Source organism: Gobio gobio (genome assembly GCF_949357685.1).
Source record: "Gobio gobio genome assembly, chromosome: 17".
Classification (NCBI taxonomy): Eukaryota; Metazoa; Chordata; class Actinopteri; order Cypriniformes; family Gobionidae; genus Gobio; species Gobio gobio.
Window position 1 is genome coordinate 51,127,677 of NC_137110.1, and position 17,500 is coordinate 51,145,176.

Here is a 17,500-nt window from a genome sequence, read left to right on the forward strand (position 1 = left end):
CCATCTATCTGTCCATCTATCTATCTATCCATCTATCTATCCATCTATCTGTCCATCTATCTATCCATCTATCTATCCATCTATCTGTCCATCTATCTATCCATCTATCTATCCATCTATCTGTCCATCTATCTGTCCATCTATCTATCCATCTATCTGTCTGTCTATCTGTCCATCTATCTGTCTGTCTATCTATCCATCTCTCTGTCCATCTATCTATCTATCCATCTATCTATCCATCTATCTGTCCATCTATCTATCTATCTATCTATCCATCTATCTGTCTGTCTATCTATCTATCCATCTATCTATCCATCTATCTGTCCATCTATCTATCCATCTATCTGTCCATCTATCTATCCATCTATCTGTCCATCTATCTATCCATCCATCTATCTATCCATCTATCTGTCCATCTATCTATCTATCTATCTATCTATCTATCTATCTATCTATCTATCTATCTATCTATCTATCTATCTATCTATCTATCTATCTGTCTGTCTGTCTGTCTGTCTGTCTGTCTGTCTGTCTGTCTGTCTGTCTATCTATCTATCTATCTATCTATCTATCTATCTATCTATCTATCTACCTATCTATCTATCTATCTATCTGTCTGTCTGTCTGTCTGTCTGTCTGTCTGTCTGTCTGTCTGTCTGTCTGTCTGTCTGTCTGTCTGTCTGTCTGTCTGTCTGTCTATCTATCTATCTATCTATCTATCTATCTATCTATCTGTCCATCTATCTATCTATCCATCTATCTATCCATCTATCTGTCCATCTATCTGTCCATCTATCTATCTATCCATCTATCTATCCATCTATCTGTCCATCTATCTATCTATCCATCTATCTATCCATCTATCTGTCCATCTATCTATCTATCTATCTATCTATCCATCTATCTGTCTGTCTATCTATCTATCCATCTATCTATCCATCTATCTGTCCATCTATCTATCCATCTATCTGTCTGTCTGTCTATCCATCTATCTGTCCATCTATCTGTCCGTCTATCTATCCATCTATCTATCCATCTATCTGTTCATCTATCTATCCATCTATCTGTCCATCTATCTGTCTGTCTATCTATCCATCTATCTGTCCATCTATCTGTCTGTCTGTCTATCCATCTATCTGTCCATCTATCTGTCCATCTATCTATCCATCTATCTATCTATCTATCTATCTATCTATCTATCTATCTATCTATCTATCTATCTATCTATCTATCTATCTATCTATCTATCTATCTATCTATCTATCTATCTATCTATCTATCCATCTATCTGTCCATCTATCTGTCTGTCTATCTATCCATCTATCTGTCCATCTATCTGTCTATCTATCTATCCATCTATCTGTCTGTCTATCTGTCCATCTATCTGTTCATCTATCTATCCATCTATCCATCTATCTGTCCATCTATCTGTCTGTCTATCTATCCATCTATCTGTCCATCTATCTGTCTATCTATCTATCCATCTATCTGTCTGTCTATCTGTCCATCTATCTATCCATCTATCTGTCTGTCTATCTATCCATCTATCTATCCATCTATCTATCCATCTATCTGTCCATCTATCTATCCATCTATCTATCCATCTATATGTCCATCTATCTATCCATCTATCTGTCTGTCTATCTGTCCATCTATCTGTCGGTCTATCTATCCATCTCTCTGTCCATCTATCTATCTATCCATCTATCTATCCATCTATCTGTCCATCTATCTATCTATCTATCTATCCATCTATCTGTCTGTCTATCTATCTATCCATCTATCTATCCATCTATCTGTCCATCTATCTATCCATCTATCTGTCCATCTATCTATCCATCTATCTGTCCATCTATCTATCTATCCATCTATCTATCCATCTATCTGTCCATCTATCTATCTATCCATCTATCTATCCATCTATCTGTCCATCTATCTATCCATCTATCTGTCTGTCTATCTATCTATCTATCTATCTATCTATCTATCTATCTATCTATCTATCTATCTATCTATCTATCTATCTATCTATCTATCTATCTATCTATCTATCTATCTATCTATCTATCTATCTATCTATCTGTCCATCTATCTATCTATCCATCTATCTATCCATCTATCTGTCCATCTATCTGTCCATCTATCTATCTATCCATCTATCTATCCATCTATCTGTCCATCTATCTATCCATCTATCTATCCATCTATCTGTCCATCTATCTATCCATCTATCTATCCATCTATCTGTCCATCTATCTGTCCATCTATCTATCCATCTATCTGTCTGTCTATCTGTCCATCTATCTGTCTGTCTATCTATCCATCTCTCTGTCCATCTATCTATCTATCCATCTATCTATCCATCTATCTGTCCATCTATCTATCTATCTATCTATCTATCTATCCATCTATCTGTCTGTCTATCTATCTATCCATCTATCTATCCATCTATCTGTCCATCTATCTGTCTGTCTGTCTATCCATCTATCTGTCCATCTATCTGTCCGTCTATCTATCCATCTATCTATCCATCTATCTGTTCATCTATCTATCCATCTATCTGTCCGTCTATCTGTCTGTCTATCTATCCATCTATCTGTCCATCTATCTGTCCATCTATCTGTCTGTCTGTCTATCCATCTATCTGTCCATCTATCTGTCCATCTATCTATCCATCTATCTATCTATCTATCTATCTATCTATCTATCTATCTATCTATCTATCTATCTATCTATCTATCTATCTATCTATCTATCTATCTATCTATCTATCTATCTATCTATCTATCCATCTATCTGTCCATCTATCTGTCTGTCTATCTATCCATCTATCTGTCCATCTATCTGTCTATCTATCTATCCATCTATCTGTCTGTCTATCTGTCCATCTATCTGTTCATCTATCTATCCATCTATCCATCTATCTGTCCATCTATCTGTCTGTCTATCTATCCATCTATCTGTCCATCTATCTGTCTATCTATCTATCCATCTATCTGTCTGTCTATCTGTCCATCTATCTATCCATCTATCTGTCTGTCTATCTATCCATCTATCTATCCATCTATCTATCCATCTATCTGTCCATCTATCTATCCATCTATCTATCCATCTATATGTCCATCTATCTATCCATCTATCTGTCTGTCTATCTGTCCATCTATCTGTCTGTCTATCTATCCATCTCTCTGTCCATCTATCTATCTATCCATCTATCTATCCATCTATCTGTCCATCTATCTATCTATCTATCTATCCATCTATCTGTCTGTCTATCTATCTATCCATCTATCTATCCATCTATCTGTCCATCTATCTATCCATCTATCTGTCCATCTATCTATCCATCTATCTGTCCATCTATCTATCTATCCATCTATCTATCCATCTATCTGTCCATCTATCTATCTATCCATCTATCTATCCATCTATCTGTCCATCTATCTATCCATCTATCTATCTATCTATCTATCTATCTATCTATCTATCTATCTATCTATCTATCTATCTATCTATCTATCTATCTATCTATCTATCTATCTATCTATCTATCTATCTATCTATCTATCTATCTATCTATCTATCTATCTATCTATCTGTCCATCTATCTATCTATCCATCTATCTATCCATCTATCTGTCCATCTATCTGTCCATCTATCTATCTATCCATCTATCTATCCATCTATCTGTCCATCTATCTATCCATCTATCTATCCATCTATCTGTCCATCTATCTATCCATCTACCTATCCATCTATCTGTCCATCTATCTGTCCATCTATCTATCCATCTATCTGTCTGTCTATCTGTCCATCTATCTGTCTGTCTATCTATCCATCTCTCTGTCCATCTATCTATCTATCCATCTATCTATCCATCTATCTGTCCATCTATCTATCTATCTATCTATCTATCTATCCATCTATCTGTCTGTCTATCTATCTATCCATCTATCTATCCATCTATCTGTCCATCTATCTATCCATCTATCTGTCCATCTATCTATCCATCCATCTATCTATCCATCTATCTATCTATCTATCTATCTATCTATCTATCTATCTATCTATCTATCTATCTATCTATCTATCTATCTATCTATCTATCTATCTATCTGTCTGTCTGTCTGTCTGTCTGTCTGTCTGTCTGTCTGTCTGTCTGTCTGTCTGTCTGTCTGTCTGTCTGTCTGTCTGTCTGTCTGTCTATCTATCTATCTATCTATCTATCTATCTATCTATCTATCTATCTATCTATCTATCTATCTGTCCATCTATCTATCTATCCATCTATCTATCCATCTATCTGTCCATCTATCTGTCCATCTATCTATCTATCCATCTATCTATCCATCTATCTGTCCATCTATCTATCCATCTATCTGTCCATCTATCTATCTATCCATCTATCTATCCATCTATCTGTCCATCTATCTATCTATCTATCTATCTATCTATCTATCTATCTATCTATCTATCTATCTATCTATCTATCCATCTATCTGTCTGTCTATCTATCTATCCATCTATCTATCCATCTATCTGTCCATCTATCTATCCATCTATCTGTCTATCTGTCCATCTATCTATCCATCTATCTGTCTGTCTATCTATCCATCTATCTATCCATCTATCTATCCATCTATCTATCTATCTATCTATCTATCTATCCATCTATCTGTCTGTCTATCTATCTATCCATCTATCTATCCATCTATCTATCCATCTATCTATCCATCTATCTGTCTGTCTATCTGTCCATCTATCTATCCATCTATCTGTCTGTCTATCTATCCATCTATCTATCCATCTATCTATCCATCTATCTGTCCATCTATCTGTTCATCTATCTATCCATCTATCCATCTATCTGTCCATCTATCTGTCTGTCTATCTATCCATCTATCTGTCCATCTATCTGTCTATCTATCTATCCATCTATCTGTCTGTCTATCTGTCCATCTATCTATCCATCTATCTGTCTGTCTATCTATCCATCTATCTATCCATCTATCTGTCCATCTATCTGTCCATCTATCTATCCATCTATCTGTCCATCTATCTGTCCATCTATCTATCCATCTATCTGTCTGTCTATCTGTCCATCTATCTGTCTGTCTATCTATCCATCTCTCTGTCCATCTATCTATCTATCTATCTATCCATCTATCTGTCTGTCTGTCTGTCCATCTATCTATCTATCTATCTATCCATCTATCTGTCTGTCTATCTATCTATCCATCTATCTATCCATCTATCTGTCCATCTATCTATCCATCTATCTGTCCATCTATCTATCCATCTATCTGTCCATCTATCTATCTATCCATCTATCTATCCATCTATCTATCCATCTATCTGTCCATCTATCTATCTATCCATCTATCTATCCATCTATCTGTCCATCTATCTATCCATCTATCTGTCTGTCTATCTATCTATCTATCTATCTATCTATCTATCTATCTATCTATCTATCTATCTATCTATCTATCTATCTATCTATCTATCTATCTATCTATCTATCTATCTATCTATCTATCTATCTATCTATCTATCTATCTATCTATCTATCTATCTATCTATCTATCTATCTATCCATCTATCTATCCATCTATCTGTCCATCTATCTATCCATCTATCTATCCATCTATCTGTCCATCTATCTATCCATCTATCTATCCATCTATCTGTCCATCTATCTATCCATCTATCTGTCTGTCTATCTATCCATCTATCTATCCATCTATCTGTCCATCTATCTATCTATCCATCTATCTATCCATCTATCTGTCCATCTATCTATCCATCTATCTGTCCATCTATCTATCTATCCATCTATCTGTCCATCTATCTATCTATCCATCTATCTATCCATCTATCTGTCTATCCATCTATCTATCCATCTATCTGTCCATCTATCTATCTATCCATCTATCTGTCCATCTATCTATCTATCCATCTATCTAACCATCTATCTGTCCATCTATCTATCTATCCATCTATCTGTCCATCTATCTATCTATCTATCCATCTATCTATCCATCTATCTGTCCATCTATCTATCTATCCATCTATCTGTCCATCTATCTATCTATCCATCTATCCGTCCATCTATCTATCTATCCATCTATCTGTCCATCTATCTATCTATCCATCTATCTGTCCATCTATCTGTCCATCTATCTATCTATCCATCTATCTATCCATCTATCTGTCCATCTATCTATCTATCCATCTATCTATCCATCTATCTGTCCATCTATCTATCTATCCATCTATCTGTCCATCTATCTATCTATCCATCTATCTGTCCATCTATCTATCTATCCATCTATCTGTCCATCTATCTATCTATCCATCTATCTGTCCATCTATCTATCCATCTATCTATCTGTCCATCTATCTATCTATCCATCTATCTATCCATCTATCTATCCATCTATCTATCCATCTATCTGTCCATCTATCTATCTATCCATCTATCTGTCCATCTATCTATCTATCCATCTATCTGTCCATCTATCTATCTATCCATCTATCTGTCCATCTATCTATCTCTTTATTTTTATTTACATTTTATTTTTTTTACTTTTTTGTAAATTCATGTTCAAATTTCACGTATTTGTAAAATAAAGAAATAATAATGAAGAATTCTCTTTTTCTGGCTCTATCAAAAACAACCAACACAACAGTATTTTATACGTTTACATTAACAAAGTATTTATGATATATTTATTCAAAACAAGTAGTAGTTTTAATAATTTAGTGATGTAACAATCCTTCCAAAATATGACCTGTCAGAATGTTCTGCCACTTCTCAGATGTTGTGTATATTTTCTTTGTGGTATTTCTCTAGCGTGTGTGTGTGTGTGTGTGTGTGTGTGTGTGTGTGTGTGTCCGTCCGATGCCTCAGTCAGAGTTCAGTAAACACAGGCGTGATGGACACACACACTCGTTTCTCTTCATGTTTTCTAAAACGTGTCCCACTCATAGATCGCTCAGGTCATTTAAAGTTTGACTGGACGAGACAGAAAGAGGTGAAATATAAAAGGAGGCATTCCCTCTTTCTTTCTGTCTGCTTGAGTTTGTGTCTTGCGGATGGTTTTGGGCCGTGTGTGTGTGATCCCAGAATAATCCTCAGCATATGGAGGAGTGTGAGCGTGTGGCCCCGGGTCAGTGGGGGGTCAGTCTGTCTGATAAGCTGCTTTTGAGCGCGGCTGCTGTAAGCGAGTTTGCTAATTGAGAGCTGGGAGGATAATTAGATGAGCTGCACATCACTGTAAAGGACAGCCCTGAGTGTGATGGGACTCAGTGTGTGTGTGTGTGTGTGTGTGTGTGTGTGTGTGTGTGTGTGTGTGTGTGTGTGTGTGTGTGTGTGTGTGTGTGATGGGACGGACTCTAACCTGATGAGTCTCTTTGGCAGAGTATGCAGCGGGCGTCGTCGTCTGATGCGCTTAGCTCCGCCTCCGCCGTCTTTGAGGATTCGCGGCGCATGGACTCCGCCTTATCAGGGGGCGTGGCACACATGAGCCACTCCTACTCCATGTTCCTGCAGACACAGGCTCAGAGAACATCTGCAAACGGAAAGGTAAGAGTCACGCCATCAGTCTCACACACTAGTGTCTATCTATCCATCTGTCTATCCATTCATCCACCTGTCTATCCATCCGTCTATCTATCCATTCATCCATCCATTCATCCACCTGTCTACCCATCCGTCTATCTATCCATTCATTCATCCACCTGTCTATCTATCCATTCATCCATCCATTCATCCACCTGTCCATTCATCCATCTATCTATCCATTCTTTCATCCACCTGTCTATCCATCTGTCTATCTATCCATTCATCCATCCACCTGTCTACCCATCTGTCTATCTATCCATTCATCCATCTATCCATTCATCCATCCATTCATCCACCTGTAGACCCATCTATCTATCTATCCATTCATCCACCTGTCTACCCATCTGTCTATCTATCCATTCAACCACCTGTCTACCCATCCATCTATCCATCCATTCATCCACCTGTCTATCCATCCGTCTATCTATCCATTCATTCATCCACCTGTCTACCCATCCGTCTATCTATCCATTCATTCATCCACCTGTCTATCCATCCGTCTATGTATCCAACCATCCATCCATTCTTCCACCTATCTACCTATCCGTCTATCTATCCATTCATCCATCCAATCATCCACCTGTCTACCCACCCGTCTATCTATCTATCAATCTATCCATTCATCCATCCATTCATCCACCGGTCTACACATCCGTCTATCTATCTATTAATTCATACACCTGTCTATCCTTCCGTCTATCTATCCATTCATTCATCCACCTGTCGATCCATCTGTATATCTATCAATTCATCCATCCATCCACCCACCTGTCTACCCATCCGTTTATCTATCCATTCATCCATCCATTCATCCACCTGTCTACCCATCCGTCTATCTATCCATTCATCCATCCATTCATCCACCTGTCTACCCATCCGTTTATCTATCTATCCATTCATCCATCCATTCATCCACCTGTCTACCCATCCGTCTATCTATCCATTCATCCACCCATCCGTCTATCTATCCATTCATCCATCCGTCTATCTATCCATTCATCCATCCATCCATCCACCTGTCTACCCATCCGTCTATCTTTCCATTCATCAATGCATTCATCTACCTGTCTACCCACCCGTCTATCTATCTATTAATCTATCTATCTATCCATTCATCCACCTGTCTACCCATCCGTCTATCTATCCATCCATTCATCCACCTGTCTACCCATCCATCTATCTATCCATTCATCCATCCATTCATCCACCTGTCTACCCACCCGTCTATCTATCTATCCATTTATCCATCCATTCATCCACCTGTCTATCATCTGTCTATCTATCCATTCATCCATCCACCTGTCTACCCATCTGTCTATCTATCCATTCTTTCATCTACCTGTCTATCCATCTGTCTATCTATCCATTCATCCATCCCTTCATCCACCTGTCTACCCATCTGTCTATCTATCCATTCATCCATCCATCCATCCATCCATCCATCCATCCATCCACCTGTCTACCACCGTCTATCTATCCATTCATCCATCCATCCATCCATCCATCCATCCATCCATTCATCCACCTTTCTACCCATCCATCTATCTATCCATTCATCCATCTATTCATCCACCTGTCTACCCATCCGTCTATCTATCCATCCATTATTCCACCTGTCTACCCATCCGTCTATCTATCATTCATCTTCCATTCATCCACCTGTCTATCTATCAATCTATCTATCCATTCATTCATCCACCTGTCTATCCATCCATATATCTATCCACCTGTCTATCCATCTGTCTATCTATCCATTCATCCATCCATTCATCCACCTGTCTACCCATCCGTCTATCTATCAATCTATCTATCCATTCATTCATCCACCTGTCTATCCATCCATATATCTATCCACCTGTCTATCAATCCGTCTATCTATCCATTCATCCACCTGTCTACCCATCCATCTATCTATCCATTCATCCATCCATCCATCCATCCATCCACCTGTCTACCCATCTGTCTATTTATCCATTCTTTCATCCACCTGTCTATCCATCTGTCTATCTATCCATTCATCCATCCATTCATCCACCTGTCTACCCATCTGTCTATCTATCCATCCATTCATCCATCCATTTACCCACCTGTCTACCCACCCGTCTATCTATCAATCTATCTATCCATTCATTCATTCATCCATCCATCCATCCATCCATCCATCCATCCATCCATCCATCCATCCACCTGTCTACCCATCCGTCTATCTATCCATTCATCCACCTTTCTACCCATCCATCTATCTATCCATTCATCCATCCACCTGTCTACCCATCCGTCTATCTATCCATTCATCTTCCATTCATCCACCTGTCTTCCCACCTGTCTATCTATCAATCTATCTATCCATTCATTCATCCACCTGTCTATCCATCCATATATCTTTCCACCTGTCTATCCATCCGTCTATCTATCCATTCATCCATCCATTCATCCACCTGTCTACCCATCTGTCTATCTATCCATCCATTCATCCATCCATTTACCCACCTGTCTACCCACCCGTCTATCTATCAATCTATCTACCCATTCATTCATTCATCCATCCATCCATCCATCCATCCATCCATCCACCTGTCTACCCATCCGTCTATCTATCCATTCATCCACCTTTCTACCCATCCATCTATCTATCCATTCATCCATCCACCTGTCTACCCATCCGTCTATCTATCCATTCATCTTCCATTCATCCACCTGTCTTCCCACCTGTCTATCTATCAATCTATCTATCCATTCATTCATCCACCTGTCTATCCATCCATATATCTTTCCACCTGTCTGTCCATCTGTCTATCTATCCATTCATCCATCCATTCATCCACCTGTCTACCCATCTGTCTATTTATCCATTCTTTCATCCACCTGTCTATCCATCTGTCTATCTATCCATTCATCCATCCATTCATCCACCTGTCTACCCATCTGTCTATCTATCCATCCATTCATCCATCCATTTACCCACCTGTCTACCCACCCGTCTATCTATCAATCTATCTATCCATTCATTCATTCATCCATCCATCCATCCATCCATCCATCCATCCACCTGTCTACCCATCCGTCTATCTATCCATTCATCCACCTTTCTACCCATCCATCTATCTATCCATTCATCCATCCACCTGTCTACCCATCCGTCTATCTATCCATTCATCTTCCATTCATCCACCTGTCTTCCCACCTGTCTATCTATCAATCTATCTATCCATTCATTCATCCACCTGTCTATCCATCCATATATCTTTCCACCTGTCTATCCATCCGTCTATCTATCCATTCATCCATCCATTCATCCACCTGTCTACCCATCCGTCTATCTATCCATTCATCCACCTGTCTACCCATCCATCTATCTATCCATTCATCCATCCATTAATCCACCTGTCCAGCCACCATCTATCTATCTATCTATCTATCTATCTATCTATCTATCTATCTATCTATCTATCTATCTATCTATCTATCTATCTATCTATCTATCTATCTATCTATCTATCTATCTATCTATCTATCTATCTATCTATCTATCTATCCTGTCTATCCATCCATATATCCATCCATATATCTATCCACCTGTCTATCCATCCGTCTATCTATCCATTCATCCATCCATTCATCCACCTGTCTACCTACCATCTATCCATCTATCTATCTATCTATCCATTCATCCATCCATTCATCCACCTGTCTATCCATCTGTCTATCATCCGTCTATCTATCAATTCTTCCATCTATTCATCCACCTGTCTACCCATCCGTCTATCCATCCATTCATCCACTTGTCTATCCATCCGTCTATCTATCCATTCATCCATCCATTCATCCACCTGTCTACCCACCATCTATCCATCTATCTATCTATCCATTCATCCATCCATTCATCCACCTGTCTATCCACCTGTCTATCATCCGTCTATCTATCAATTCATCCATCTATTCATCCACCTGTCTACCCATCCGTCTATCTTTCCATCCATCAATGCATTCATCTACCTGTCTACCCACCCGTCTATCTATCTATCAATTTATCTATCCATTCATCCACCTGTCTACCCATCCATCTATCCATCCATTCATCCACCTGTCTATCCATCCGTCTATCCATCCATTCATCCACCTGTCTATCCATCCGTCTATCTATCCATTCATCCACCTGTCTATCCATCCGTCTATCCATCCATTCATCCACCTGTCTATCCATCCGTCTATCTATCCATTCACCCATTCATTCATTCATTCATTCATTCATTCATCCATTCATCCACCTGTCTACCCATCCGTCTATCTATCCATTCACCCATTCATTCATTCATTCATTCATTCATTCATTCATACATCCATCCACCTGTCTATCCATCCGTCTATACATCCATTCATCCACCGGTCTATCTATCCATTCACCCATTCATTCACCCATTCATCCATTCATTCATTCATTCATTCATTCATTCATACATCCATCCACCTGTCTATCCATCCGTCTATACATCCATTCATCCACCGGTCTATCTATCCATTCACCCATTCATTCACCCATTCATCCATTCATCCACCTGTCTATCCATCCGTCTATTCATCCATCCATCCACATGTCATTTCATAGTTCAGTATGTCTTATGATTTAAGTTCAAACACGGCAAACACTTTAGAAGAAATATTTAACAGAGTAAATCCTGAATCCATGTAGAGTTTTTATCTAAAGCAAATATGAATGTAGATTTTTAAACTGAACACTAGCCATGGAAATAGCCAAGGAGGCGGGCAAGGCATGAAAACACCACCCAAACATCTTTCAGTTCCACACAGATCATCTTCAGTAGAGCTGCTCAGCTGTGGCATGAGCTGAAGGATGTGACTAATCACTGTAGAGCTGAGAGAGAGTCTCCTCACATTCAAGTCCTTTTACTCTTTAAGAGCCTCCTAAACGAATCTGTCACCAGCAAAACCAACTCTACTTTATATATTTGTCATTTATATGCATGCAAAAAAAATTAATTCCATCAAAAGACACATCTATAGCTGAATATCTGATCTGAAAATCTGAGCTGAATATCTGAGCTTAATAAAGCTCTGCAGTCGTGGTGTAGTTTCAGGAAATGAGCATCAGCTGTATCAAGAGTGTCCATCTTTCTTCTCCTCTGCAGTCGGACTATAGGCTGGTGGTGGAAGCCCCTTCATCTGACAGCTCACCAGATAGTGAAGGTGTCACACCGGTGAGCATCCATCCACACATCCATCCATCCACACATCCATCCATCCACACATCCATCCATCCACACATCCACACATCCATCCATCCACACATCCATCCATCCATCCACACATCCATCCATCCACACATCCATCCATCCATCCATCCATCCAAATCCACCCGTTCATCCACCCATACATTCAAATCCATCCACCCATCCATCCATCCACCCATCCATCCAAATCCATCCACCCATCCATCCACCCATTTAAATCCATCCACCCATCTAAATGCATCCACCCATCCAGCCATTCACCCATCAAAATCCACCCATCCATCTATCCATCCATCCAAATCCATCCATTCACCCATCAAAATCCACCCATCCATCTATCCATCCATCCAAATCCATCCATTCACCCATCCATCCACCCATCTAAATCCATCCACCCATCCAGCCATTCACCCATCAAAATCCACCCATCAATCTATCCATTCTTCCACCCATCCATCCACATATCCATCCACACATCCATCCAAAACCACAAATCCATCTAAATCCATCCACCCATCCATCCACACATCCAGCCATCTTTCCATCTATCCATCTACCCATCCATCCACCCATACATCCATCCATCTACCCATCCAAATCCATCCACCCATCCATCCACACATCCAGCCATCTTTCCATCTATCCATCTACCCATCCATCCACCCATACATCCACACATCCAGCCATCTTTCCATCTATCCATCTACCCATCCATCCACCCATACATCCATCCATCCACCCATACATCCATCCATCATGATACACTGACCAACTGTGTTGTGACAGGAACTGGAAAAGGCCGGCCTGCTCAACAAAACCAAGATAGCAGAAGGAGGCAGGAAACTGAGGTGAGCTTATCTACACCCACACACACACACACACGCACACACACACACACACACACACACACACACACACACACACACACACACACACACACACACACACACACACACACACACACACACACAGAGTTGCTTTAGATGGATCTAGATTACAGTCAGAATTTGGCATGTGCTGCAAAAAAACAGCTTCTTCATCAGCATTTCTGTCCTGTTTTCCAAATGTTTTAACATCTCATCACATTTATCTGAGAAGCAAAATTGCAAGAGATATGAAGATTTTAAAGAGAATATATGTTAAATAGTGAACTTTTTGTTCTAAATTTGTCTTGTGGTAAGTGTAAATCTAGCTAGATATAGATCATGCTGGTCAATGTTGACCAATGTTGATGTTTCATGTGTGTATTGTGTTTTAATTACTAGCATTTTTGACCTAGATGGGGTCTCTCTGCACTATTTGCTCAACTTACCTGCAGCAAAAGCTGAGTTTGTTTTCTGTGTTTGCAGGAAAAACTGGAACCCTTCATGGGTGGTGCTGGTGGGAAACAGCCTCGTCTTCTTCAAAGACCCTAAAAGCCAGAATCCGGATAGTTGGGTGAGACTAACAGAGAATATCATGGAATCAGTTCCATATCTTATGTTTTACAGTTTTTCTCGATTGTTTACACACATTTTCTGAAAGCATGCCTCATATTCTCAGAACTCTACACACAAATCCAAAAACACACACACAATGGGCAAAAGCCCTCAATTCTCCTGCAAAATGCAACTTTACATTCAAAACAATATTATTTCTTTTCAAAAAGGAAATTTGTTTTCAAATGACACACACAAACCATCATATGAATAGACATTTATAAGAAGCAGTGTAACACTGATGTGCTCAATGGAAAACACTTCTTCTCCTTTCATCAGAATGACTTAGGCCTTTTTTGGTTCAGTGTTACACTTACAACAGACAGTACATACATAAGTGTGTTGTAAAATATTTGAGAAAATTGTTTTCATACTCAGAACACACAAATACACGGTAACAAATATATTTTATTTTCCCCACAAAAAAAACAAAACCAACACAAAGTTGCACATACAGTGGTCTACACACAAAACAACAGAAGAATTTACTGTACAGTTACAGTAAAAAAAAAAATTTTTTACCTATGCTGCATCCTCTCTTGGGTTTCTCACCTGTTGCCCTTTGATGCTAAAGCTCTGTTTGCGGATTGTAAAGTGTGTGACGGGTGTTTGCCCATGTGAAGAGTCAGTGTGTGTGTTTGAATGGCAGTGTGTTCCTTGTGAAAACAAGAGATTTTCTGCATGAAAATTGTGCCAAAAGCAGAGAATTGTGTGTAGTGTTTTGAAAAAAGTGTGTTTTAGAACTGTAATTTGAGTGTAAAGCAGGAATTGTGCTTGTAGTTCAGCAGAATTGGTTCAGGGGGTTGGTGAATGAGTTACATGTTGTGGTCATTGTGTCTTTGTCAGTATTTGTGTGTAAACAATTGAGAAAAAATGTAAAAGTCAACTATTGCTGAGTCTGTGTGTGTGTGTGTGTGTGTGTGTGTGTGTCTGTGTGTGTGTATATATATATATCTGTGTGTGTGTCTGTGTCTGTGTGTGTGTGTGTATATATCTGTGTCTGTGTGTGTGTGTATATATCTGTGTGTGTGTGTGTGTTTGTGTGTGTGTGTGTGTGTGTGTGTGTGTGTGTGTGTGTGTGTGTGTGTGTGTGTGTTTATATATGTGTGTGTGTGTGTGTGTGTGTGTGTGTGTGTGTGTGTGTGTGTGTGTGTGTGTATTTATATATGTGTGTGTGTGTGTGTGTGTACATGCAGAAACCGGGCCACAGCCGTCCAGAGAGCAGTGTGGATCTGAGAGGAGCTCAGCTTCAGTGGGCCAATGATCTGTCCAGCAAGAAAAACGTCTTCAAGGTGAGGAAGAGATTAAATGGAGACGTTTCACTACAGCCGATGTCGTCTCTCACACACACACACACACACACACACACACACACACACACACACACACACACACACACACACACACACACACACACACACACACACACACACACACACACACACACACACACACACACACACACACACACACACACACACACACACACACTTATTTCTCAAAAGAAACTTTAGGAGTTAAAACAGTCACACTGTCTGAACTGATGACAGTGTAGAGTTTTGCATTTACTTCCTCAGTTACTTCCTCTGTTATAAATTTGAATTGTGATAAAACGTTGAACGGAACAACACTTCTTATATATGTGTGTGTGTGTGTGTGTGTGTGTGTGTGTGTGTGTGTGTGTGTGTGTGTGTGTGTGTGTGTGTGTGTGTGTGTGTGTGTGTGTGTGTGTGTGTGTGTGTGTGTTTATGATTGTGTCTAGCTGAGGACGATTACGGGAAATGAATTCTTGCTGCAGTCGGAGACGGACTCTCTCATCAGAGAATGGTACAGAACCATCCAGAACGTCATCGACAGACTAGTGAGTGAACACACACACACACACACACACACACTCACAGACACACACCCTCACTCACTCAAACACACACACACACACACACACACACACACACACACACACACACACTTCAAACGTTTGGAGTTGGTAATATTTTTAAGTTTCTCTTCTGCTCACCAAGGCTGCGTTTATTTAATTAAAAATATTAACAGTGAAAAAAAAACTGTGAAATATTATTGTAATTTAAAGTATCCATTTTCTATGTGAATATATAGTAAAGTGCAGTGTTGGAAACACATTACAAGTAACTTGAGTAATGTAATCCGATTACCTTTTCAAGTAACTAGTAAAGTAACGCATTACTTTTAAAATCTACAACAAAATACCTGAGTTAGTTTTTCACGTGTGTTTGACTGACGCGTCTCACGTCCTCATGCTGAGAGAAATCAAGAGTCAGTGCAGAGGCGTGTGTGTGTGTGTGTGTGTGTGTGAACATGTTATTGTAGTATTCAACACACTTGCACATTAAAGATTCAGTACTCCTCAAAATGAATACAAAATAATCTGTCAAATGCAAAATCAGAATACTATGCAAAGCTCCACTAATTAAATGTTAAATAAAACAAATATTCGTATGCATTTACTCTGCCTCTATTGACCGATGTCGTGCTGCTGACCTTCGCTGATTCAGTTAAACCATGAGCAAAAATTACTAGATCTTAGTTTTTACTGGTAAAACTGTATTCTTCCATTATCCAGAAGGCCAGCGCAGCTGAGGGTGTGTTTGACTGTTCACGCGTGAATGAGCATTTTTACCTCAGCCTGAGGCTTATTATTTCAATTTTTGTATGAGGAGGTCTTTACATTTGAACTAAAATATAACTTTTTTGTTATAAAAAAATAAAAAAGCCCAGCCCAGCCCAGGTGAGAAAAAGTACAGCAAACATAACGCAATGCATTAGTTTTATTAAAAAGTAACTAAGTAACTCAATTAGTTACTTTTTAAGGGAGTAACGCAATATTGTAATGCATTACTTTTCAAAGTAACTTTCCCCAACACTTGTAAAGTGTAAATTATATATACACTCACCTAAAGGATTATTAGGAACACCTGTTCAATTTCTCATTAATGCAATTATCTAATCAACCAATCACATGGCAGTGTCTTCAGTGCATTTAGGGGTGTGGTCCTGGTCAAGACAATCTCCTGAACTCCACACTGAATGTCGGAATGGGAAAGAAAGGGGATTTAAGACATTTTGAGCGTGGCATGGTTGTTGGTGCCAGACGGGCCGGTCTGAGTAT

General features: G+C 39.3%; 1 protein-coding gene across 2 annotated transcripts in view; it reads left to right on the top strand.

Moving 5' to 3' along the window:
• arhgap9 (Rho GTPase activating protein 9) overlaps nucleotides 1–17,500 on the top strand; it is a 99,866-nt gene that overhangs the window by 43,942 nt on the left and 38,424 nt on the right. For both annotated transcript variants that reach the window (XM_079841657.1, XM_079841658.1), the window contains 6 exons: nucleotides 7,425–7,589; nucleotides 12,776–12,844; nucleotides 13,664–13,725; nucleotides 14,227–14,314; nucleotides 15,552–15,647; nucleotides 16,118–16,216. In XM_079841657.1, the coding sequence (XP_079697783.1) occupies nucleotides 7,425–7,589; nucleotides 12,776–12,844; nucleotides 13,664–13,725; nucleotides 14,227–14,314; nucleotides 15,552–15,647; nucleotides 16,118–16,216 (579 nt within the window). The remainder of the gene's footprint in view (nucleotides 1–7,424; nucleotides 7,590–12,775; nucleotides 12,845–13,663; nucleotides 13,726–14,226; nucleotides 14,315–15,551; nucleotides 15,648–16,117; nucleotides 16,217–17,500) is intronic.